The sequence below is a fragment of the Myripristis murdjan genome, chromosome 3 (assembly GCF_902150065.1).
Source record: "Myripristis murdjan chromosome 3, fMyrMur1.1, whole genome shotgun sequence".
Taxonomy (NCBI): domain Eukaryota; kingdom Metazoa; phylum Chordata; class Actinopteri; order Holocentriformes; family Holocentridae; genus Myripristis; species Myripristis murdjan.
This window is the reverse complement of record NC_043982.1, coordinates 43,445,950-43,472,580: the sequence shown is the minus strand read 5'-3', so window position 1 is coordinate 43,472,580 and position 26,631 is coordinate 43,445,950. Positions and strand designations below refer to the sequence as shown.

At 41.5% G+C, this 26,631-nt stretch overlaps 2 protein-coding genes across 3 annotated transcripts in view; both read right to left on the bottom strand.

The window, feature by feature from the left end:
- tpcn2 (two pore segment channel 2) overlaps window positions 1-4,202 on the bottom strand; it is a 35,293-nt gene extending 31,091 nt beyond the window's left edge. For both annotated transcript variants that reach the window (XM_030048217.1, XM_030048216.1), the window contains exon 1: window positions 3,820-4,202. In XM_030048217.1, the coding sequence (XP_029904077.1) occupies window positions 3,820-3,973 (154 nt within the window). In that variant the 5' untranslated portion in view covers window positions 3,974-4,202. The remainder of the gene's footprint in view (window positions 1-3,819) is intronic.
- A 9,174-nt stretch (window positions 4,203-13,376) lies between these two features.
- LOC115357241 (multidrug resistance-associated protein 9-like) overlaps window positions 13,377-26,631 on the bottom strand; it is a 35,841-nt gene continuing 22,586 nt past the window's right edge. The window contains exons 20-30 of the mRNA XM_030048660.1: window positions 25,444-25,626; window positions 20,176-20,402; window positions 19,742-19,879; window positions 18,357-18,546; window positions 16,898-16,987; window positions 16,227-16,416; window positions 15,615-15,774; window positions 14,538-14,616; window positions 14,125-14,238; window positions 13,649-13,813; window positions 13,377-13,569 (exon numbers count right to left, since the gene is read on the bottom strand). Coding sequence (XP_029904520.1) covers window positions 13,477-13,569; window positions 13,649-13,813; window positions 14,125-14,238; window positions 14,538-14,616; window positions 15,615-15,774; window positions 16,227-16,416; window positions 16,898-16,987; window positions 18,357-18,546; window positions 19,742-19,879; window positions 20,176-20,402; window positions 25,444-25,626 — 1,629 coding nt within the window. The 3' untranslated portion in view covers window positions 13,377-13,476. The remainder of the gene's footprint in view (window positions 13,570-13,648; window positions 13,814-14,124; window positions 14,239-14,537; window positions 14,617-15,614; window positions 15,775-16,226; window positions 16,417-16,897; window positions 16,988-18,356; window positions 18,547-19,741; window positions 19,880-20,175; window positions 20,403-25,443; window positions 25,627-26,631) is intronic.

Sequence of the window (26,631 nt, the reverse complement as noted above, 5' to 3'; positions counted from 1 at the left end):
AAAAAAAAAAATAATAAAATAAATAAATAAATAAATACTGTAAACCCACATAATATAATATATAGGTAATATCACAGGATTTTTTAAAAATTTTTGCATAATGGTATAAATAAAGACTTGTAGCACAGGAGATCCTGTAGCAATACAATAGGAGATAAAATAAATAAATGAATAAATAAATAAATACATAGCTAAAATAAAATAGACAAATATCACATGTTTTTTGCTAATTTTCTGGTAAATTTCTTGGTTTTTTTTTTTTGGTGTTTATTTTTCCTCACATTCAGATAATTTTTTGCAATTTTTTAACTAATGTTAGATTAATTTTGCTAATTTGCTAATCACTTTTTATCCCTCGCATGTGTCTGAAAAAAATAATTCACAAACTACATCACTACAACGCAAGAACATGAGTCATCATTTGAACATTACATGTTAATCTCACCGCTTTTTTAAATTTATTTGACCGGTGTAATGCCCAGATTATTTCATAATAATGAACATAAACCAAAATATCAGAGTTCCTGAGGGCCAAAGCATTTCAAGAATAGAATAGAATAGAATAGAATAGAACCGAATAGACACAAATAGCTTAGTCTTTATCACATAAGACAGTTTGTACCACAGTTGTTAGATGACTGTGTTTTCCATCTTGCAGTTACATGCAGAACATGGCAGACATGATGACTCAGCTCATGCCTGTATTTCCAAACACACACACACACACACACACACACACACACACACTGCTGACTCTATGCGTCACAGCCAAATGTGTCATTGTGGTGGTGGGTGCCACTGACAGGTCAACACTTTAAACGGCTGAAACACACACACACACACACAGCAGTGCACACCCAACACACACTGAACACACACACACCACAGTGAGCTGAGGGCTGCATTTCTCACACTCTAACGGTAACACTAAAAAAAAAAAGAAAGACAAAGTAAGACAAAATAAGATCAAGGAAATCCTGCCTGCAGCCTTTTCAGATCAGCTCCACTCACCCTGTCACCTGCCATGTTTACTGAAAAATAATATATACGTACACATAATACACACATAACTAACGACATAAAGGCACCGGTAACAGTCCATACATGCAGATAAAAACTGACACAGTGGGAAGTTGTCACAAGATAAAAAGGCTCTTTACAAGACACTATCTTCACGACTTACACCACTTTAACACATCTTGATAGGACACACATTATGAAATTACAGAGATTTATGTCTAAAAGTCAGTAAACTCTTATTATGCAAATTCAAAAGTGGAGTATGTGGTTTTAGCTTCCTGTACATGAGTATAAATTCAACTCCCATTCAGTGCTGAATGCTGCAGAAAAGTCAGAAAATGATTAAATCAATTCAGTAAATTCAGCAAGGCCCAGTATGCTCACATGGACAAAAAGCTAAATGACATAAACATGAGTCAAAAGTTCCCTGAAAATTAATTTGGGAAACCTATCTGCTACACAGTGGATGAACTCTTTGGAGCATTGCATGTCACTAGGCAGAGCTTTTTATGTGTTTAGTGTCAATTAATCTCACAGGTGACACACTGTGATAAACATTATGAGTTAATTATCGGTTCATTCACATTACAATCATGAATCACAGGCCTCAAGACCTCTGAATTTATTTAAAAGGCTCTTTATTCCCTAGATTTTTTTTTTTTTTTTTTTTTTTTACAATATTCTGATATTAACACGATTAAGACAAGAAGAGAGACAGGGATGACAGACAGAGAGGGGATGACACGCAGCCAATGGCCCAGGGCTCGGATTTGAACCCGCGCCTCTGCGATACAGACTCAGCCTCAACACAAGGAACGCGCTCTACAACATGAGCCACCGAGGCCACGTTTATGGTGAATTTGTGAACTTTGGAAAAGATGACAAATGAAAAAAGTAAAAAAATCTCTGTTTTGAGGAACATTTTTGAGTCAGAACACTCCAGGCTAAATATTTTCTGTAAAATGAACAGATCTTAACCTGCGATGGACTGGAAATAAGTCCAGAGTGTTTCCCCGCCTTCCACCTGACGCTCGCTGGCAGAGGCTCAACCCCCCCACCCTGATAAGGAAGTGTTTTGAAAATGAATGAATGAATGGACATATCTTAGACAGCACTCGGTAAAGCCAGACTAAATCACACAGGACTAGGAACAGTCTGATTATTTAGTCCATGAACATGTTTTCACTGGCTCAGAAAAGCAGGAGGGACAGAATCTAAAGAGTGTGAGACTGAAGCCTCTCATCCACCATGTTGTCTGTTACAGTGAGAGGTCACTGCAGATTTAAATGAGTTAGTTTAATTATATGCACAGAGCTTATGGGGCGGCTAGAGGAGGACAAAAAGCCACTTGTGTATTCGCAGAGTACAGTACAGATAATATTTTCTCCTTTGCGGGAACTCGGTCTGAGAAGATTTTTGTGTTTATGTAATCAGTGAAATGAATGCATAAGTGCTTTAATTAAAATGCACAGGCCCTGCAGGGCATGGATTTACAGTGTTTACAGTGTTTACCATAGAAAATCACACATACAAAGTACACTTTCTGTAATATCCCTATAATACATACTACTGTATAGCTGTATACCTCACCAAAAGTGAGTTTAGTGTTCTTGTTCTACATTATTTGTCCTTCTATGGTGTCACATAATATTCACATAATATTTCTGTGATATTCATACTAGACCTTGACTCTGTGGGACTCAAAAGTTATTGAACATTATGGTATTTTTTCTTCTACTTAAATATCAACCTCCACTTACCTCCTTCGATATTATAAGACTCCCCCAGCCACCAATGATAGGTTACGGGAATGCCATATATCTATCATACCATATCTATACCATCACATAATATTACTGTAATATTTCTATGATATTCCTGTAAGACCTTGCAGTGTGTGGTACCCAGAGTTACAGTGACCTTATTGACCTGTGTGACTTTTCTATGATACTCCTGTTAGACCTTGAAGTTAATTGCATTTTTTGCTCAACTGGTGTCACTATAATATTCCTATTAGAATTGAGCTTTACTGTTAGGCTATATTAATACACTGCAGCAGGCTTTCTGACTTGCTAAAAATGATTAAAATGTCCCTGTTCCTCTAAGTTTTTGTTGTTTGTTTGTCTGTTTTGTTTCATGTAACCTATGATTAAACCATCCATCCTTATGCATTAATCTCATGAAACTATCCCTGATTTCTACTGGAGATCCCATCATTCCATGCAGGGCCGCTGCAGGCCCCCGGACCACAGTTTGGGAACCACTGACCTTCTCAGAAGAATGTCAGCCTTGCTCAGCCACTTCCCTCCTTCAACACTACAAGACTCCCCAGCCACCGATGGTGGGCTATGGGGAACGGATGTAGGCTTATACTTTTACATTACATTCCTATAATATTTCTATGATATTCCTAAGACCGTGCGGTGTGTGGTATCCAAAGTTACAGTCACCTTATTGGACTGTGATATTTCTGTGATACTCCTGTTAGACCTTGGAGTTAATGGCATTTTTCTCCTGTGCTGTCACTATAATATCCACCCTGAATTGAGCTTTACTGTTTGATTCGTATTTGCTTTCTAACTTTCTGAAAATTATTATAGGATTCCCATTCCTCGGTTGAGTGTTTTTTTTCTACAGCCTATGATCAAAACAGCCATCCTCACGCATTTCTCTCGTTAAATTATTCCTGATTTTAGTGTTGATCCCATTATTCCATGCAGGGCCCCTGGAGGGCCCCGCACCACAGTGTGGGAACCACCGACCTTCTGATACGGAGTTCAAACATGCGCCTCCACTCACCTCCTTCGACACTGCAGGAGTCGCCGACCACCGAGTAGGACATGCGGCGGCTCCCGGGCCCCCCTCCATTGGACCGGGACGTCCGGGACGAGTCGGAGCCGTAGTCCGGGGGTCCTCCGTCCGCCCCGCCGGCCAGCAGACTCTCCGTTTCCATCCAGGAAACCTGCGTGTGTGTTTGTGTCCGCGTCCGGCGCTGCGACACATAAAGCGACAGATCTCGTACAGAGGCGACGCTTCTTCCTTGCCGGCCCAGACAACACACCGGCCGGGGGGAGTTTGATTGCTGCGCGATAACTTTGCAAAAGTCACTGCCAAACCTCTGAAGTTTCGGTCAACATAACAAGCTCGGACGAAATCTGTTTTTAGGAAGCGTCGCTCCTCTGCTCCTCCCGCCCCTCCAGTCCCGGAGTATCACTTTACACTTTTACACCCTGAAAAAACAACTCCACCTATAGAGCGCCTGCCGCCCTCCACCAGCGCTGCTGTACTGCAGCTTCAACACACTTCAGCTATACTTTATTATTAGGCTACTATTATTATTATTCCCATTCTTTGCAGAGCCGGGTTTACCGCCTCTCCAGACTGTCGTAAAACCTTATGGTATGAGTTAAGAAAAGATTAAATGAAACTTTATTGGTTCCCGTGGGCAGATCGGGTAAAACAGCCTACAGTAAAGGAAATGATAGGTGTAAGGATATGGTAACTACACAGTGCAAAAGTGTATGTTGTAATATAGCCTAATAGAAAATAAAACAATTGAATTACAGCCTGTGATGAAAGTGTGCGAAACAGTGGAAGTAAAATATGGCCGGAGGGGAAAAAACATAAACACTGTAGAAAAAAATAGAAGTAGTATGCAGTAACCTTTACAGGATGCAACACAGGCTGTTTAACTGGCCTACATTCCTGAAAGAGGTCAGCTATGCAGGATATGCCTGTTTATAAGCAGTGTATTTGGATTTAACTCAAATTGAAAATAATTATTATATATTATTGTTCTTGTTGTGGCTTACTTATTTATATTAGAACAAAGTGTTCTGGCATTGCTCTCCTGTTTTGGTGGAGATTTTAATGAAGTGTTGGAAAGGACAGATGGCCTCCACAGGTTTCAGACAGGCTAACTCACCTGACTAACTACCTGAAGGAACTTATGCACAGATTTTATTCAGCAGATATGTGGAAATGTCAATCAATCAATCAATCAATCTTTATTTGTAGAGCACTTTTCATACATGACATGTAGCACAAAGTGCTTTACATGTTAAAAACACCCCCCGCCCCCCCTCCCCACCCCAACCTCTAAACCCCCACCCCACGATTCTCTCTTATATACACACATAGATACACACACACACACACACACACACACACACATAATGTTTGTTTGGCTGAGTACAGAGGAACCAGGTCAGGAAGCGCTGCCATCTGCGCTGGGGGCTGCCCACGGCCCAGGCCAGGACGCCACAGCTCAGGGGCCCACCAAACTACAGGTAGGCAGAGGACCCATGGCACTGCAGCGGGGCACCGCCACAGAGCCACAGAGCGCCCACCCACCCCAGCTGGTGTGCCCCACGAGAAGAGACATCCCAGCCCCAGCCGAGAACAGCCCCCAGCGCAGAGGGCCCCCACTGAGGAAACACTGGATATATGGGATAAAAGTATGAAAACATATAAAGTAAGAATATAAAAAAGTATATAGAGAAATAAAAACATATAAAGTAAAAATATATAAGAACATCAATAAAAGCTAAAATAAGCATGTATAAACATATAAGAACATTTAAAACGTATAGGGTATAAAATAAACATTAAATAAAAGTCAGGTTAAAAGAAAGAGCATATTAAGAGCATGGGTTAAAAGCCAAATTAAAGAGGTGGGTCTTGAGCCTATTTTTAAAAATATCCACGTTCTCTGCGGCCCTCAGGTCCTCCGGCAGGCTGTTCCACAATCGGGGGCCATAAAACTGGAAAGATGCCTCACCGTGTGTTCGTGTTTTAACTCTGGGAATACATAACAGGCCGGTGTCGGAGGACCTGAGGATCCGCGAGGGTTCATAACGTAAAAACAATTCAGAAAGATAAGAAGGCCCAAGACCCCTAAGACATTTAAAAACTATTAAGAGAACCTTAAAATGTCATCCTGTTAGTCACATCGTGGTGGGGGATTAGGAGGGGGCACACACACACACACACATACACACACTCGCTCACTGTGAGTGTACTGCTGAGGACCTAAGGAAGTGCAGTGTGTGTGGTGTGAAGTTGTTTGGATGAGCGGTACGTTGCACTTGTGATTTTAATGATAAACAAGAGCAAATATCTGCTTGTTAAACATGAGTATATCATTTCTCTCACAGGGCACAGTTAGCCCCCCACCTGCCCCCTCACCCCCGCCCCTCCACCCGGCAGGTAGACTACCTGCAGGAAAACACACACAAGGGAGGCAGATCAGGGACCCTCACACCCAGAAACGTCTGAGACACACCAAGCTGCCGGTCAGCCAGCGTCTGGCTGTCTCTGAGCGTCTGTGGCCCTTGTTTTTGTGCTGTGTCCTGCATCATTGGCACTAGTTGGACCCCTGTCGATGGCTTTTCAGCTGATAAAACAATTTGAATTGGCGGTGGACGGTCAGCCAATTTTTTTTCCAGAGGGCAAAGTCATTTTTTCCAGAGCCACCGAAGGGTCATGGTGATCTCACAATAAATTTTGTCTTGCCTTGCAATAGTTTGTGTGACCTGGCAATATGTTTTGGGTTCTCTCACATCAATTTTGCATTCTCTCACAATACTTTTTGCGCTACCTGGCAATACTATTCTACTTCCGTTCCTTCTGAGCTCTATGTCTTTCTGCTCAGCTGCTCCCAGCGCTGCAGTACGGCGCCCCAGTATGGATCAGCTCACTGAGTTTTACTTTGAACTGGGCATTGATTATGCTGATATAGCACTACTGCTCAATAGGTAGTTATGTGATTAGTGAAAGTAAACTTAAACACGTTCTCAGATCAACAGACCGCTGCGACGGGAGCAGCTGAGCAGAATGAGATTCAGAGGGAACAGAACGGAAGTAGAAAATTATTGCTAGAGAAAGTAAACTTTATTGCAAGAGAGCGCAAACTATTGAGAGGGAATGCAAAAGTTCTTACAAGGAAACAGAAAAGGAAAAAAAAATCTGGCTGTGACCCTTCAAGGGCTCTGGAGTTTTCCACATTTTGAGTGGTCATTTTGGCTTATTGGTTAAGGTTAGGTGCAGGTTAAGGTTAGGCATAAGTTGGTTGTGGCACCTATAACAGGTGACGAGAGGTGATACTTTGACACCACTGGTCCTTTAATGTCGGTTTGGTGTGTCTGGGTATTTACACAGTGTGAACTTTTTAAACAGAACTTATGACAGCATTTGGCTGTTGTAAAATTGTAAAATTACAGCCCCATTTTTTTCCTGTTAGATCAGAGATGGCTGGTGGTTTTGCAACATGGGTTTACTATGAGGGCTCACGAGCTTTCGCACGGCGCAGAAAATAGGCATAATGGGTGAACTGTTCCTATAGACTCCTGAAAAGAAAAGAAAGGACAAAGGAAGGAGTGTGCCTTGGTCATCGGCCTGGTGTGTCAGAGCCTGAATCCAAGGTCAGCCGTTACATCACAGCGTGGCTCAGCGAGCAGAGCGGTCATCAGATGGTTCCTGGTTCGATCCCCGGCTCCTCCAGAGAGCCTGTCAAAGTGTCCTTGAACAAGACACAGAACCGCTACCCTGCCATCAGTGTGTGTGTGTGTGTGTGTGTGTGTGTGAATGGGTGAATGTGAGACATTGTAAAGAGCTTTGAGTGGTTAGTAGACAAGAAAATCGCCACAGAAATGCAGTCCATTTACCATCTATATCTCCATTGAGTGCTACTCCGGCTAAATCCTCACATGCACGATCACAAGTGTGTCCGCCAGCCTCTGTTTTCGTACCAGCAGTCTGTGGCCAAACAGGACTACAATAACACATGTTTTTATACATTAATAATTACAAACTGCAAGACCAGGGCATCAGGAGTGGACACACCACTCAGACACAGTCTAACACAGGGTTCACATCGCAGGGTCATCCTTATGCGTCCGTACAAAAAGTGATGGAAAATTTTTGGATTATGAGTGAATTAATCCTTTAAGATGCTTTTCGAGTTCAAGAGCCATTCATGAAAAAGTGAAAAGTTCAAGGCACTCTAAAGCCACATATTTCATTTTTTAAAAAGCCTTAATTAAAGGGCCATGGAGCAGCAGCGAAGCGTCTCAGCCATCTTGCTGTGGAGCGAGGCGTAGACAGGAGTATTTATAGCCAAACTTTCCAGCAGATGTAAGCTCAAGTAAATCACAAAAGGTCAGTGTACATACACACATACATACATATACATGGAAACTATCAGATGAAATCAGGTTCATCAGAAGAGTAACATGGTAAATATATATATATATATATATATATATATATATATATATATATATAGATAGATAGATAGATAGATAGAAAGATATAGATATAGATATATAGATATATATAGATATATAGATATAGATATATATACATATACATATATATATACCTTTTGTACATACAAATTTATAATCTTGCATTAAAACTGAGATGAGAGGACATTGACTGAACCCTGACAGTCCTCAGCAAAGTGAATCACAAGACTTAGAGAGTTTGCTATATTCAAAACGTTAAAGAGACTAAACAACATATAAAGACGGATGTGATTTTGAACCAAACCGTGTGATTCTGCTCATGCAACACCACTGTGCTGTTTTTGTTACTTTATTTTTTTTAGTTTTCTAATAAATTTCTCAAACTTTGCTGGCATTGCATGTCCGTCTCTTCTCATCATGTCGAACTTAGGCCTTTCATTCTGAGACAGAAAGCAGCTTATAGACAGACATTTTATTTATTTTTTCATTAAATGTTTAACCAGTTCATGTTTTTTCTCTCAGGTTTCATGTCATTTTTAGGTGTTTTCTACATGTGTTTGTGGATCTTATGTTTCATCATCTTTATTAAACTCTTCACAGAGGTGGGCATGATTCTTGATATTATGCAGATTTTTAATTTTTAATTTTTTTTTTTTTTTAATTAGACCTTTATTCAACCAGATAAGCTTGTTGAGATAAAGAATCTTTTTACAAAGGCGACCTGGCCAAGAGAAAGCTGATTACACAGTTACAATCATTCAGACAAAATCATACACACAGGTAAAATCAGATCAGATATCATGGTTTAAAAGCAGTGGCAGTCCCATATGCTATCAAGTTCCTTATCCTTGAGGATTTTCACAAAACTGTCCAATGGTATCAGTTCAGGCAATTTTAATGCAGTTTGCAAAGAATTACATACAATTGGAGCAGCGTATTGAAATGCTCTTTTACCCATCTCTGTGAACACTCGGGGGACCTTGAGTTTAATGTAATCGTATGATCGTAGAGTATGGTGTCCCTGGTTCTGAATTAAATAGTTTCCTAGGTAAGAAGGTACCACACCAAGGAGGGCCTTGTAAATAAAAGTCATCCAATGTGTATATCTTCTATTGGACAAGGAAGACCATTCTGCTTTTTGGTACAGATGGCAATGATGGGCCAGATGTTTACAACCAGTGACAAACCTGCACAGTGATACACAGTGTGCAGAGAGCGGAAACAGAGCGCAAGCCTTATTTATGATGTTCTAAAAGTGAATTCAAATTAAGCTAAATTTTAAACGCGCACTTCCTCACATTGTGCAAAAGTAGCAACAGCAAACTTCCCTTTTCAGTGTCTGTGGGTGTAATCAGTGTAGTGGTAATGTGTAGGAGCCCACCGGGGGGCGCTGTGCAGCCTGGCCGTGCAGGCAGAGCCGGAGCCCGTCTCTTTACGTCAGATTGAAGCACTGTGGGAAATAAGAGCACACTGAGCAGCGCACATTTACAACCCAGCAAAATGGCAACAAATACATCAGGAACTTTCTGTCATTGAGACACACAGAGTCTATCAGCTGCAAACATGTGACAGGAAATAGGGCTTAAAATGGAGGTTTGGATGTCTGATGTGTGTTTTCTCCTCTCCATTCTGCCTCCACGGCGCATGGCGGCTGTGTGCTGCTGGATTTCTACAATAAAACACCAGCTGCTGAAAATGGTTCAGTCAACTTGTCCATTTTGTCATCATTTTACACCAAAAGCACTAAAATGTGTGAGACAGGTCGTATGAACTCCTGCAGCAGGTGGAAACAGAAAGTTACGGGACGCACTTGAAGGCAGCAGAAGACACAACTGGCCCTGGAACAAACTGACAAAACAAAATATGAGTCCAGAAGTTTCTCCTCCGATAATAGTTACCTTAACAAGTTAAAGGTTTACAAATCATTTGGCGATCATTAACAAATACTTAATACAGAGTATAAAATGTTACAATGTGTGCAGCAATAAACTGATGATATATAGTTTTCTGTGTAAGAGGTCAACAAAATAAATTGTTATATCATTGTTTGTTAACTGTAAAATACCAGTGTCACTTTATCACCTCCAGCTGTCCAGACTGATGCAGCTCAGCTCAGCAGCTCTGCCAGAAACTCTACCTTTTAACAAAGTTTATAATGTTCAGTTTGTGTTGATATTGCGCAGAATGTGTCACTTTAATTCTGCGTTTATTACTGAGGTTGTAGTTTGCAGAGGTCTGCTACTGGACTGCATTATACTGAGAGGGGTTTCTCATTTTTTGTCCTCCATGTTTATCTACATGAGGGGGGACAGAATAGTGGAAACAGCTGTCAGTAAAGTGCAGTCCAGTCCAACAGCAGCACTAACTATGAGCTCAATGCCAAACATAGAAGTGAATGAACACCTCTGTTACCGTGACAACAAGACAAGCTGAGCATTAAAGGCAGCAGGAGAGGAAACTTTATGGCACAACAGCTGGATTGGATTGGATTAGATTATACAGGTGGAGCTGATAAAGTGGCCACTGAAAGTGTAAATATTAACTACAGTTTAATTTTAATTAATTGATTAGTATTAAGTATAAAGTGTTAGTGAGTTGCCAATAGGGACACTAAAAGGTCTGTTGGATAAATATGAAGAAAAATATGAAGAAAACCAGTTTAACCAGATCCACTGGCTCAACCTTTGAATAAGAAAAGAGAAAGAGAATCTAGAAACGTAAGGAGCAGTGACCTGCATCGGCCGCTAGGGGAAGTTGTTTGTCATTTTCAGTCAAGCAGCTTCAGTGCGGTGAGGATTGGGCTGTAATTATTCAGGACTTCAGGATCTGGATTATTTTTGCTTTCAGTGACTGGACAGCTGTGTGTGTGAAAGCCTGGGGAAGACGACTGCTTTCAGGGAGATACTGATGGAGGTGCAGGTCAACACAGACGAGATAATATGATGAAGTTCTGGTAATGGAGTTAAGGGGGTTTAGACCTGCAGTGTTCTCAGAGGAGATGGACAGGCTGATGAAACAAAATCAGCTCCGATATCAACTTGTTCGCTGAAAAAAGTTTAGAAAATCCTTACATTTGGAGACACTTCTTTTTTCTAGTTTTTTCTAGTGGGACCAAGACAAAGAACCAGGTGCATGAAAGTATTAATGGAGCTAAATTAGTGGCTGTAGAGGGTGCAGGACTAAGAGAGGGACTGGCATGACAGAAATGAAGCCAATATTGCCAAAGTTGTATAGTATCAAATATTGTGGCCTAATTAAGATACAAACAGTGTTTATTTCTCTATCACTCATCTTTTTTCCGCTCTCTCTGTTGAGCCGTTTGTCACTTTTTGTGTTTATTGTGTTGCACATCTGCCCACATGCCCACAGTTTAACCACAGGCTTCACACTGATGTTTCAGTAACAGGCCTGTGTGGTCATGTGTGTGTGTGTGTGTGTGTGTGTGTGTGTGTGTGCCTGCGCCCACATGCTGACAGGATGTTCATGCAGCACAGGGGGGATTTCAGTCACCAGGTTTACTGACTAACTGGGGTCTGTTAAACCAGAGTTAAGGGAAACCTTAGATTCTCGGTTCCAAGAAGTGACATGAGATTAAATGTAGGTCAGTTACCATGGTAACGTACACTCTGAGGCTAACCGGTAGGTTAACTAATAACCTCATGAACTAACCTCAAGTTACTGGTTAGAAAATCTGAAGGCCCCTGCAGCATTTTACTTGAGAGATGGCTGTCAAGATCAAGGTGTGCCCTTTTTATTGTTTTTGGAGTCCATCCACATTGAAGCCCATAATTTTATTTATTTATTTATTTATTTATTTATTTATTTATTCATTTATTTTGCAGTGCTCAGGTTCTTAGCAGAACAATGTTTGTCTGTCTTCCTTGGCGAGAGCTGACACCTCTCTAATTGGTGTTTCCAAAGAGAAAGTAATTTTAGATTTCCCTCAGTGTTAAAATAAATAGTTTTTATGCTCAAGTTTGATTAATTTCACCTGCTATTATAATTGTTCCTCTTTCATATTAACATGGTCTACATGTTAGTTCTCACTCTACTCTGTTTTCTGCACTCTGCCAGTCCCTCCTTATGGAGAAAAAGGAGATTTGAGACAGTCCTGTGAAACTTGACATAACCTGCAAACAATGTTACATTTTTTTAATTTCTTTATTTATTGCAATTTTCATCATCATTTTGCCTCATCATTTCATCATCATCATCAATTAACTTCTGAATTTCATGTCCTAATGAAACTTCATCTATCATAAATACCAAATAAAGATTATTTGCATATAATTACCATCGTGTATTAACTACCATCGACAGGCTGTGAAAATTAAATTGCTCATAAAGCCTTCAGAGAACAGGAAGAAAGTAAGAGGATATAAAAGAAAATAGAGACTGCTATTATACATTATATATTATATTATATTATATTATATTATATTATATAGTGTAAGAGCCACTTATCCATTTATTTGCCTTTGTGTTTATTTGTTGTAATGCTCTTTTTGCACACTGGGTGGCGGTTGTCTGTGTTGGGGCTGCTGGGAGTTTAATGAGCTGTCATGGTGAGCCAAAAAGCTCCATACATGTTCCCAAGTGGTAAAAGGTACATACATGTACTGTTTTTTATAAAAGTTAAGGTACAATATCAAGAGACAGAGTTTGTTAGGTCAAATACAATGAAATAACGAATAAATATAGAAATAAATACCTAAATAAATTAGATAAAATATTAATTGAAGGTAGATTTGAACTTGTAGGCTATAGTTGAGTTGCCTTGAAATGAAATCAGTTTTGTAGATTTGTGGATATGAAAAACAGGTCATATAATTCTCCAGTCAGTATTGTAGTTATAATATAGGCCTTCATCCATCGACATCTCCCTTACCTCATAATAAACCTTATTTTATTCAATATCCTGTCCTCTGACTTTTTTTCTTTCCGCATTTGGCTCCACCTCAGCACCAACCACAACACCCAGACCACTAACTGCAATTTCCAGAGGAGTTTTTTTTATTAAGAAGGTTGCATGCAAAGACACAACAAATAAAAAAAATCATGATTTAAATATACATCAAAGACAAAGTTTACTCATGTGAGAAGGTAGAGAGCGTTCCCTGTGTATTCATGTATTAACATACAGACAGACAGATAATTAGCTTGAAAGGTGAGTGTGTGTCATGATGCGATGTCACCGCGCCTCTTGGGCTCAGGTGTTGATGGTGTTGACGGCGGCCAGGAGTGAGCTGAAGACGGAGTCCGGCCTTTGCTTCAGCACGTCTGGATGGTCGAACTCGGCCACCTGGCGGACGCGACACGAGCCGTCAGACTAGGACCGGGGAGACACGGGGCTTAAACGTGAGTGGAGGTGCATGTGTTACCTGTCCGTGTCTCATGACCAGGATGCGGTCCGCCTGCAGCACCGTGTGGATGCGGTGGGCGATGGTCAGCATGGTGCAGTGCTGGAAGGCCTCCTTGATGGTGTTCTGGATCAGAGCGTCGGTCTCTGCATCGATGGACGCCGTCGCCTCGTCCAACACAATGATCTGACCGACAGCAACAAATATCAGAGCATTAAGAGGGGGACTGGTGATGAGAGGTAAAATTCACCCAAAGCCAGAATGGGTGTTTCGGGTTCTTTTTGGGATGAATCATTTATGTTTTTTGGGTATTTTTATGCCATAAGTGGACAGTTAACATGACGGTGATGGGTCATGTCACTCAGTTAAGTAATGAATGTTTCGTCTGCAGGAGATGCAACGGTTCTTTTTACAGCCATTAAACTCTTCAGTACTCTGTGGGTTCGTTAAGTTTGCAGACATGGCAACAGGTTTAGTTGACAGACAGGCTGACAGACCTTGGAGTTGCGCAGCAGCGCTCGAGCCATACATATCAGCTGCCTCTCTCCCACTGAGAAGTTCTCTCCGTTCTCCAGCACCTCGGCCTGCAGCTTCCCCTCCAGCCTGGAGATCTGAGGAAACACAGCCCCGTTAGCACTGCCGCTGCATACTGCAACAACGTCAAGCACTAACACCACCGTTAAAAATATACTCAAAAATCAGAAACAGCTGTGTGCATGTAGTGAAGCATCAACGACAAAATGATAAAGCAAATAGGACTAAGGCGGGAAGGTCGTTTTGTTTTGTTTGCTGTGAACATTTGGGCCTGTGAAGCCCTTTGAGACTGTGAACAGTGATATTTGGCTCAAAATAAAGTAAAATTTGAAACTTGAACTTGAAATTGTTCAGTTTGTTATTGCGGTTAACATACCGTGTGCTTCATGTAGGTCTTCTCCAGCGACGCCCAGATCTCCTCGTCACTGTAGTTGTTGAAGGGGTCCAGATTGTACCTGTAGGCAAGCACACACACACACACGCACGCACGCACGCACGCACGCACGCACACACGCACACACACACACACACACACACACACACAGACTCACACACACACACACACACACACCAGGGAACTGAGAGCCAGGAGATGAGTAACAAGTAACAAATGTTCTGCCCACATTTGTAAAGCTGTATTTCAAGAGACGTTTGCAATGTTTATCATCTGCAAAGAAGGTCCAGCTGCACTGCATAACGACGTATATTACCATAACCTGCTGCATGATTTTACTGATAAATGATATGTGTGCCATGGTGTCATATGTTTACCAGAGGTTTGTCAGAGCGCCATGGTTCAGCAGGCATGTGAGCTATGAATCACATCGTAAAATTTAACCTCATATTGTTCCCTCTGGATCGTCATCATCATTATTATTATTATTATTTCTTTGCTTGTTTTTGTGATCATTTTTTTCTTTATTTCAGTCTCTATTTCCAAGCTTCACAAGATAGCTGATAAAGGCAAACATCAAAGCATAGAGAACCACATAACTAAGCAAAATACATATATAGATAGCACAGAGATATATAAAAACATACTATTGGTTTTCTCTTGTTATTATTATTATAGTCCCAAAATCTGATTTTATATCATGTCAGTTGACATATGTTCCACAATAATCCATTGTGCAATGTAATACGTAACTGAATTAGTAAATAAAAATAAAAGGAATAAATAACAAATAAGAATAAAAGCAAGTCCTTCATCCCCTACATTAAAAACAAACAAACAAGGAAAAAAACAACATCACACCGCTGTAAATAAACTGATGCAGTCCCATGTTGGTAATGGGGGTGAAGCTGTTTATTTCATTTATATCTAAACTACTGATTGGTCATACAAATGTTGAGTTGTTTTTATACTCATCTATACATCTGTATTCCATAATATTGCATGATACCATGGTATTGTGGAAGTTTATTACTGACGCTGTTATTGCTCAAAGGTTACCTGATGGTGCCAATGAACAGCATGGGGTCTTGGGGGATGATGGACAGTTTACTGCGCAGGTCCTGCAGGCTGATGGTCGTGATGTCCACCTCATCTATGACGATGGTCCCTGCGGCTGGCTCCACCAGCCTGAACAGCGCCACGCCCAGAGAAGACTTTCCTGCAGACACACAGGACGAGATGGAGCGTCCCGTTTGTTCAGGCAGGACATGGAGGTCATGCTGACCATCACAACCAATCACCACGTCCTACAGGAAGGTAAAACTGTGTGTATGTGTGTGTGTGTGTGTGTGTGTGTGCGTGTGTGTGTGTGTGTGTATGCATGCCCTGTGCGAGTGTGGCTCATCTCCCTTGGTTCCCAGACTTTCAATGTTGGGAAGAGTCTGTCTTTAATCTAAGGTCAAACACAGCAACAGCACTGACCTTAAACATCTCCTCTCATAATGAAATGGCATATTGTTGTGTGAGTCATTTAGGGAACTTTTCAAGTGACAAGTAGAGACGCCCTGATGCTGGTTGCTCATTTTCTCATTTTTTTTATTGCAGTAAACTCCACCCATCTGGTCCAATAAGCACTAAGAGGCGAGCTATGGGTAACTACCAGGTCCTTACCAGAGCCGGTCCTTCCCACGATGCCAAGCTTCTCCCCGGCTTTGATGTGCAGCTGGAGCCCATTGAGGACAATCGGCGTATTTTTCCTGTACCTCATCTTATAGTCCTGGAAGGTGATTGCTCCCTCCTGGGGCCAGTCATCTGGGACCTGGCCCCTCTTCAATTCCCTGGGGGCCTCAGATTCACAGTCCTGCACACAACAAGTAATTACGTTCACTTTGTGCACGAGCAGGCCCGTTCCTTCCTTCGTACCTGGAAAATGCATCATTGTGATATCAATCCACCAAGGTGCGAGCACACCTGGCTTTTAAAGGGAATGGCAGACGGCACTCTGGTTGGTTTACTGCATGTTACGTCCAAAACACACCCATGATTGTTTAAGAGACTCAGTACAACCCTTTTGAACCAGGAAACTGGCACAACAAGCCTTTATTCTGTCATTAAAATAGCAAAAGTGGACTTGGACACAGCCTAAATGCACTTAGGTCATGCCCTGCAGACCATGGGTGTAGATCAGATTAAAACAGAGCCCGAAGTCCAGACTGAACCGGAAGAACATGCTCACCCTGCTGCCACTGTTACCCTTACCTGAACGAGCGACCAAGAAGGTGCTAGTACTGAGACAAAATGTGATCAAACAGTCCTCATGTGTGTGAAGTGTGGAGTCTGACCGTGTTGTACTCCAGCAGCCGCTCCACCGAGTTGAACCTCGCATCCACCTCCGTTGAGCTCTTCACAATGAGCTGGAGGGCAACTAGCAGCTGGTCAACACACACATAGCAGTTATTAAAATATCGTCTTAAAAACTAAACCAGATGTCCACATTTTTCTCAGAAAATTCTGCAGGAGCCGGTCAAAGGAGATGAGTAGCCAGCAAACGGGGATCACCATATTTACTAGCTGTATCAAAATGGGTTGTATTCCAAATTAAGTGCTAAAGACTTCATAACACTCGAGCACCATCAGGTTGTTTCCCCCTGGCACAAGGCTGCTGTGTTCAATCAGTCAATCAAATTTTATTTATATAGCACCTTTCAAACAAATGCATGATATCCAAAGTGCTTTACATCTTGAATGACAAATAAGCATAAAATAAGAAGTGAAAGGACAAGGAGACCGATGCACACTCATAAAATATGGTTAATTTAAAAAATAAAAGATCAAAAAAATAAATAAAAATAAAAATAATCAGACAAGAGGGTGAATAAAAAGATTTAAAACAATAAAAACACAGCAATAATAAAAAAAACCCCTCAAGAATAAGATACTGAATAAAATATAAAAACAATATAAAAAAACAATAAAATAAAATGTAGAATATAATATATAGAAACAATCAGTAAAATAACAATAAAACAAATACAGATAAAAATAATAAATAGAGTTCCTATAAAACTATAAAATTTTAAAATTATAAGACACTACATGAAGGCCAGACCAAAGAGATTGGTTTTTAGTCTACGTTTAAAAGGTTCAATGTTTCCAGCTCCTCTCAGATCCTTGTGGTGCATCGTGGCTGAAAGCATCACCAAATGTGTTGGTTCTACTCTGTGGAACAGCCAAAAGAGAAGAGCCGGAGGATCGGAGGAGCCTTCCTGGTTCATGTAATAAAAGCATCTCTGAGATATAGTCCGGTGCAAGTCCATGCAGCGCCTTATAAACTAATAAAAGAACTTTAAAATCAATATAGAACTAACAGGCAGCCAGTGTTAGGATTTTAAAATAGGCATAATGTGTGCTCTCCTTCTGGTCTGAGTCAGAACTCTCGCTGCAGAGTTTTGGATCAGTTGCAGCTGATTAACTGTATTCTTGGGTAGACCAGAAAGGAGAGCGTTACAGTCGTCTAGCCTGCTAGTTATAAAAGTGTGCTTTAGTCTCTCCGTATTGCTGTGTTGACACTTCCCACAGATATTACCTGCCAGATCTACCTCTCAGGTCAAATATGAAATACACCAGAGCCACATGTGCGGGTGTGCATGTGGGTAGGAAGGACTTTCAAATTTTCAATAAAATTCTGCCCAATCTACAAAGCGACCCACACAAGCTTCAGAACAATTTATCACAGCTGAGAGAAAAATCTAGACAGCCAGCCAGCACATCCTCGGCTCTGTCGTCTGGAGGTGGGTTTACCTGTGTGGTGAAGGACATGGCCAGGCCTTTCATGGCTGGACTGATGACGTCATTGGGGATGAGCACTATAGACAGCGACACCGACAGGGTGAAGACTGCAGACAGCATCTGCAGACAGAAGGAGAGCCTGCGAGCCCCACAGTAAAACAGGAAGTAGTTTTTGGAGTTGTCGTCACACCAGGATTTGAACCTACAACGTAACACAAGAAAGGAACTATGTAGAGCACATTTCACTCCCTCAGTCTCTGGCTGTCCTCGCTATGATGTTGACAGAACGGGAAAAATAAACCTTTAAAATACAATTTCCTTGCTCCATATTCACCAGGATGGCTGGAGGATGGCTGTGTCTGTCCGTCCAGCCGTCGGACACTTCACTTTAAGACAAACATATCTTGGAAGTCTGTTGGGCAAACTGCCATGAAAAGACCCCTGTCAACTTTGAGAAGCTCATGGCCTTTCCTCTAGCGCCACCCACAGGCCAAAATGTCAGATTTGCACAGCAGGTATCACTAAATCTAAAATTAGTTGGGTGCATTCAGACTCTTCAAAGAAAGATTCCTCTTAAGTTTGCTGACTCTAGTGCCATCATCAGACCAAAATGTCAAATCTGATAAGTCAAAGTCTACTGGACAGATTGACCTGATGACTTTTGCTCTAGAAAAATGTTTAGCCTCCATTCTGCCACCACTTGCATTCCCCCTACATGCACCAAGTCAGCAGGACACCAGTGGCAGAAGAGACCTCAACGGGGCAGGGTAGAGGGATGGAAAAGCAAATGAGTGTTTTTGTTAAACGGGAAACATGCGGGCCAAAGGACGTGCATCAAAAAAACTACTAATTATGTCCGTGTTTGAGCATTTGCAGGCAGCGATGTACCGAAGCTGTGCGACAACTTCACACAGTTTGACCGGCCAGCTCACAGCGCAGGGATAAAACTCAGTGTGACACCTCGTTTTAATGCACCGTCACTTCAAGGTATTCAAATAAAAAAAAACAAAGGAGGTGACTGTTGACTTCAAGAGAATTAAAACACTAATCTCCCCAGTCTCTGTTGGGGATCCTGTGGGTGTGGTGGCCGAGAGGAGGATGCTGAGGAGATTATTGGCGATTATGGACAACTCCTCTCATCCACTTTATGACACTCTGGCCAGGCAAAGGAGCCTGTTCAGGTGTTCAACTGAGAGGCACAGACGCTTCTTCCTACCCACTGCCATGAGACTTTACAATTCGTCGTCTGTTGTCCATTGTTGTATTAAGGCTGCTGTGACACTTGAATTTCCCCCTGGGATTAATAAAGTACCTACCTACCTACCTACCTATATGCAGCAAAACCCTCCTCAGATAAAGAAAGGCTTAAAAATAAATGTCCCTCCATGTTGTCTCACAGTTTTAAGTATTGGTCACTCTTGTTGTAGGCATGGATGGTGCTGAGGCCCTGTAGGGTGCAGGTGGTGAGGGAGATCAGCGGAGACCGACTGATGTTCTCCAACCTCTTCATCTGACGGATGCCCCTTTGAAACACACTGCACAGAAACCACAACCACTGTTAAAGGCGGAATGAGTCGGATTATCTTTCCAGGAGTATCTTTCAGCTCCAGCCCAGGTGTGTATTCTCACGCTAAATCATCTTAAATTTAACCACCTGGCTGTATGGAAGCAACATGGCACAATGAGATTGGGAAACTACTGCCTGGAGATATCACTGAAGTCTGACTGGTGTTTTATATCTGTCACAGAGCTTCCCCTCTCCAAAATCATAACTGGCTTGTAAAATGGTTTAGTTAATTTTTTTTTTTTTTTTTTAGTTTCCTTAACTCACAAGAGAAAGAGAGCGAACAAGGTTCCCAGAACAACGATGGCGACCAGCAGGAAGGGGATGATGCCCGCGATGGTGCCTACGGAGAAGATGTAAATCAGACAGAACTGGAGAAAACTGTCCAGGTTGTAAGGAAGCAAGGAGTCCACCTCGTCCTGGTCTTTGGAGAAGCGGTTGAGGATGCGGCCTGTCGGCGTAGTGTCAAAGAAACTCATGGGACACGCTATGATCTGAGGAGAGAGACACAAAACGAAAAGACACTGAGGGCAAGTCTCTGCTCTGGAGGACAAACACTGGGACTGTCCCATTTCACTGTTATTGATTGTTTTGAAGGAATTGTTTTAGGGATCGATTTCAGGAGATGCAACATCATGACTCAGAGTAAGAATGAATTTAATATAGTTATGATGGGTTAACAAGGTTTTGTTTTATAATAATAATAGTAATATTAATAACTATTTATATATACATAGCACCTTTAAAATCTAGGGAACCTCTCAAGGGTCAGGGCAAGATTTTTTTTTTTTTTTTTTTTTTTTTGTGTGTGTGTTACCTTGCACTAACTTTTGTGTTCCCTGGCCAGTGTTGTAATGTAACGAAGTACAAATACTTCGTTACTGTACTGTATTTTCACATATCTGTACTTTACTTTGTTATTTATATTTCTGACAACTTTTACTTTTACTCCACTACATTTCCGAAATAAAATGTGTACTTTTACTCCGATACATTTCCCTTAACCATCTTCGTTACTCGTTATTACAAAATAAAAGTTGAGTTGGTGACGCAATTCCTGTTTGTTATCGTTTCAACCGCGGCCGCCAAGTGCGAAGAAAAAGCTCCGCCACCGGACACAGTGGGTTACCCGGCTGCCCATATATGAATCCCCGCAGGCTTTCTGTGTTTTTTTCGGCAGCATCTTTGTGATTTTTTGTGCATCCAAAAAAGACAGGGTGACATATTTTAGGCCATTTTCGTCGTGGCGAATGCTGAAGGAGTCGGGCTTTAATTTGCGGTTGCCCTTGTTCGCCCTGCGTCCCATGAAGCTGCATATTAAACCAGACTTTACAGACAAGCCCCCAAGGTGTGTTTGAGCTTCGTGCCTGAAAGTGCTTCATCTTCTGGCAGTCTGCCTCGGTTATGGCTCGGTGGTGGGAAGATTTGTCACGTCCTTCTCGGCGGAGTTTCTTTATCAAACCGGCGAAAACATTGTTGCTGGTGGTGAATTCAGCGTCTTTTAACAGACACCAAGCACCTCCTCCAACCACTCATCCAGGCTCAGGCCACCCAGCAAATCAAAATTCATGACAAAGTCTAATCTTTTGTTTACAAAAGTCTTTAAATAAATGGAACCTAACGAGGAAGTGGAGCGCAGAGTAGTTGGTTGCTAGGCAACGCTATGTCCGTTTCCACTGGCGCAGGGATATTTTGTGCTGCGGTCTGCCAGCGGGTTACACTGATTTTACAATGGCATGGAACGCGGCTCAGCCAATCACATTTAAGGATGGGAAGCAGCCGTTTAATAATTAAGCATTATTACACTTCAGTGATGCTAACGAACTCGGCGCAAGCGCCTCGTTCCTGGCCGCATCACTGTCGTGACAATAATAACGGTCAAGCACACCCTCGAGTGTAATAATGCGATTATACAACTATTACCAACAATATAAAATGCATAATCAAAATGTATTCATATTGTGGGCATTTCGCTGCCAAAATGTAAAAGTGTTTTGCTCGTATTCTCTCCGTTTCAGTGGAAATCTGAGAGACCTGACGTTAACTAGTCCCTGTCAGCCAGCCAACTTGGCCTTATCATGTTTTCTAGACATCGTGATTTCCCAAAAATTTGGCTTTGTTAGCTCAATCATGTTGTAAGTAGAAAAACCGCTGGAAAAAAATATTTTTTTCATTGGCAGATAGTTACATTTCTGCCGACATCTTAGTCATTTTTAATCTATCAGGTGCCGTGATAAGTTACTTCTTTCCAGTGTCGGCACCAGAACAAACAGTTATCTTTTTATAAACTCACCGGCAGATGTTTCATTTTAGCTGGGGGTGTGTCACTCCAAGTTAACGTCACCTCCGATTAATGTGGCTAAGCAGCAAAAGTAACAAAAGTGACCAGTAACATTAAGGCTGAACAGAGTTATATAATTTCAACCCCACCTTTCGGGGGCTTTGCTTATCACCTTGTCAGGCTATTATCAATTTACCTCTGAAATAAAAACAACAGTTTTCACAGATTTGTTGATTTATTAGCCTAGATGTTCATTTCAATGTACAAAAACAAAAAGATCGACAAATTAATTAAAGCTATGGTCTAGGCAGTTCATAAAGAATAAACAAATGAATAACGATTAATATGCTAATTAATAACTAAAAACATTAACGCATTAATAACAAGAACAGTTAACAAGTTATAACCGCACATCTCCGTGGACAATGTTACAGACGCTGTCCGTGGTGCTGCATCTACTGAGGCATGTCACTCTCTTTACTATAGAAATTAAACTGGATGCTGCCATTAAAAGAACAATTGCTAAAATAGCTGTCCATAAACCCCATGCCTGGTGTCTGCCGTTTAGCAGGGGGTGCAGAGATGTTAGAGGATCTTTCCTCCAGAGGCTGGACATTTTCACAGAGCACGCTGCTCCATCTCTTTCTGCTGGTCAGGGAAGGAGCCCAGTAGCTGTGCAGCGAGCTCTCGGACTTGTGGCCGCTGACTGACATGATTTCTCTTGTTTCAAGTCCCGCATCAGCCAGTTATTGGATTGTGGTACTTCGTATGCAGTGATTTGTATAGATGACTGACGTGCCAGCCTCCTTACAAATTCGAGAAAGCATTGAGCCGAGGTAGTTTACTCCCATCGGCTCCAAAGAGTACCACACCTCATCCTCAAACTTGGCTGCTCTCCTTGGATGGAGGTAAAAAGCTTTCGCCTCTTTAGGCAATTTAGACAAATATTTTTCAAAGGATGACACTGGACAAAATTCACTCCCCAGCTCCTCAAACATAGCTCCTCTTCTGCTCTGAAGATCCCTTTCCTGGTGGCTTTTATGATTTTTCGTTTCCTCGTTGAAGGCGAGACTCACATATTTGGCTCCTTAAATTCAAAATAAAACCACAATCATTAGGGAAGTTTGACAATTTTTTTTTTTTTTTTTTTGTAAACATTTAATGGTAACGTTTTAATGATGCTGCTTCATTAACCCACCTGCTGCATCTCGTTTAATTATGAATGACTGCGGTGTCAGTCTCCGCAGACCCTCCTTTCCTCTCCTCCCAAAGTGAAGCTGTATGTCAAACCACACTTTGTTTACCAGCCCCTGTGGTGTTTTGGGGTTCATGGCTGCGGAGTTTCTCAGTATCTTAATGTCCTCCTCTGTAATGGCAGGATGGTGCTGACTCTTGTCATGACCTGCTCTCCGGAGAGTCTTGATGAGTCCACTGAGGACGTTGTTAGAACTAGTGAACTCAGTGTCTTGCATGAGACACCATGCCTGACTAAGAGGTGGATCATTCATATAACGGTTAATCCCGGCTCTTAATCCGATGTAGCTGCCAATTGCATAGTGTTGGCCCTGGCTGTTCCTCACAGCTCCATAAAACTCTCGCAAGATTTTGTTCATGTCCTCTCTACTCACAGTGGAAAAATCTACTCTTTGCCCGGTGTTTGAAAGGTAATCTTGGAAACATTTTACTGCCCAAGACGTTGACCGGGCCGTACTGGCCTCGTTTCTGGACTTCTCCAGCTGATCCAGCTCTTCGTTTGTCACTGGCTTGTATCTCTCCATTTTTTGTTCTGTTCTGTCTTCCTCTTTGAGCCATTCATCGAAAGTTAGGCCACCAAATAAATCAAAATTTATAATAAAATTATCCATTCTGCAGGTTAACAGGTGATGGCGGCTTTGGATGCGGGCTTCAGACAAACGTTTCTTGTTGCCATGGAAACTACATAGACTCGGGCAATAAGATAGGCGGAGTAATATTTTCAGTGAAGAGGTTTTTTTCATTTGAGCAGGCTAGCCGTGCTCAATTGCTCATTTGAGCACATTCTAAACGTCTGATTGACCAATCAGATTGCTCGGTCGGATCTACGTGTTGTATAATTTCAAATAGTAACTCGCGCTCGTGACAGCTGTGTTGTTGCCAGTTGCCAAGTTCAGTTTGTCCAAACAGGGAGGCTGAGAGACAGAGAGAGCTGTTGATGGTGACAGAAGTTTAACGGTAATGTTAAAAAGTTGAAGCTTTTTTCTCCTGTACCCGAGTTGTTTTTACTGTAAGGAAGCCACAGTAAATTCATTATCAAAATTCTAACCGCTCACTTTGTTTAAATACTTTTACTTTTACTTCTAATACTTAAGTACAGAAAATATCAGAAAATTACTTTTGATACTTAAGTACAGTAAATGTCAGGTACTTTAAGACTTTTACTCAAGTAATATTCTAAACGGTGACTTTAACTTCTACCAAAGTCATTTTCTGGTAAGATATTTGTACTTTTACTCAAGTATCGCTTTCAAATACTTTACTTTAGACAAGACTGTCCCTGGCATTATTTGTGTTATGTTGCAATACGTTTCTTCTTCCGTTCGCTCTGAGCTGTTTCTGTCTGTTTCCGCTCAGCTGCTCCCAGCTCAGCGTTACGGATCAGCTCATTAAATTTGACTTTGAACTGGGCATTAATTCTGCAGATGTTGTGCTACTACTCACTAGGCACGGTTATGTGATTAGAGAAAGGAGCAGCTGAGCAGGAAACAGGCAGAGGGAACAGAAGGGAACTAGACAAGTACTGCAAGGAAATGCAAAATTTATTGTGAGGTAAAGCAAAACAAAAAAATTAAATAAAAATCTTGCTGTGAACCTACAGGAGCTTGGTAAAAAAAAAAAAAAAAAAAAAAAAAAAAAAAACAGCACTTTGACAGACACAGCAAAAGCAGAATGATCAGAAAGCAAAATAACAACAGAAAGCAAAAGAAGAAGAGCCAAACAAGAGGAACGCAAAGTGAAGGTAAAATCAAGATTTCAGGTTAAAACAGGAAAACAAAAGATGTAAAACACAGTAGAGAGAAGACAGAAGGATGCTGAAAGATAAATATGGTAAAAGAGATAAGGCAGTAGAAACAACAACAACAAAAAAAAGAAAATACAAATTAATAAGTACAACTACAAAAATAAAAGCAATAATAAATAAATATCAGCCAGTTCATGTACAAGTTGAAGTCGTCATGAGCTTGTAAAAATAATCCAGATGAGTCCAGCCATCCTACCTTTTTGAATATGGCGTTGTGGAGACTGGATGAGGCTGACAGGGTGACCTTCGTGATGGAGCAGCTTTTCATGATGCCAAGCATCACCATGGCAACCAGCGTCAGGCCGTAAACCATCTGGTAGAAGCGCAGGTCTGGGTTCATCGAGACGTTGCCCTCGTCTGCAGCCGACACATTTCCCGTCTGAGGAGCAAATCGAGGCATCAGGAGAGACAGATTCATCTCGAGCTAGACTTTTCTTTTTTATTGGTGGACACTAGAAGCAGTGAGTGCAACGACTTTGATCCCCATTTAGTTTATTTTACTTTGCAGACTCATAAATTTCAGAGTATATCTCAATACCTATATAAAAAAAAGGATCAAAACTGAATTCTGCCAATCTGCCAAGCCACATCTTCACATGTCAAGATTTGAGGAAAATTCAGCCACTTGAACAACTGTTGTTTTGTGATAACAATAAACTCTCTAATACCACATTTACTCCGTAACATGCTAGGTTGTTGGCAAGGGGACTACATATCACTCCAGAGTTTGGCTGCACTTTGGCGAGGGAAAAACTGGGAGTTTCAACAAACAGTCTTGGAGCTGCATTCATCGGCTTTGACTGGAAAGCTGAGACTCTTGTGGATTCAATGAGCCACATCTGATTCCTGTGTGATGATGCTGGCCATTTCACTGCAGGCAGAGCATTTTGTCAAACTGGACGTCGCTGTAGAAAATGACCTCTAGTGACCTCGAGGAGAATCACAGCCTCATCAAACTTTACAGACACAAACTAGAGAGCGAGGCCATTCAGAGGACGTCTGGTTTTCCAGGTAAATTGAACGATTTCCACCTCAGAACTGCTCGGTATCCAATCACCAAAAAAATGCACCTCTGAGAAAAATCTCCAAATGTCACCAAATCAAAGCATGGATTTTTCTGTGGTGTTCATAAAGATCTTGGTGTCCTAATGTGGCTTTTCTGACCATTTTTATTAATTCATAAGTGGCCAAAATGGGTGAATTTTGTTCCAAATACGGATATCAACTCAAAAATTGCTGAGACATAATTGGGCATGGGCATGGCCTCATATGGTCCTATCATAATGTTCTAAAAGTTCACAAAGTTTATTACAGATTTATGACTAGAAAAGCCTGGCACACCGCGCTGAGCTGCATCTCAGATCAGATCAGATCAGAACAGCTG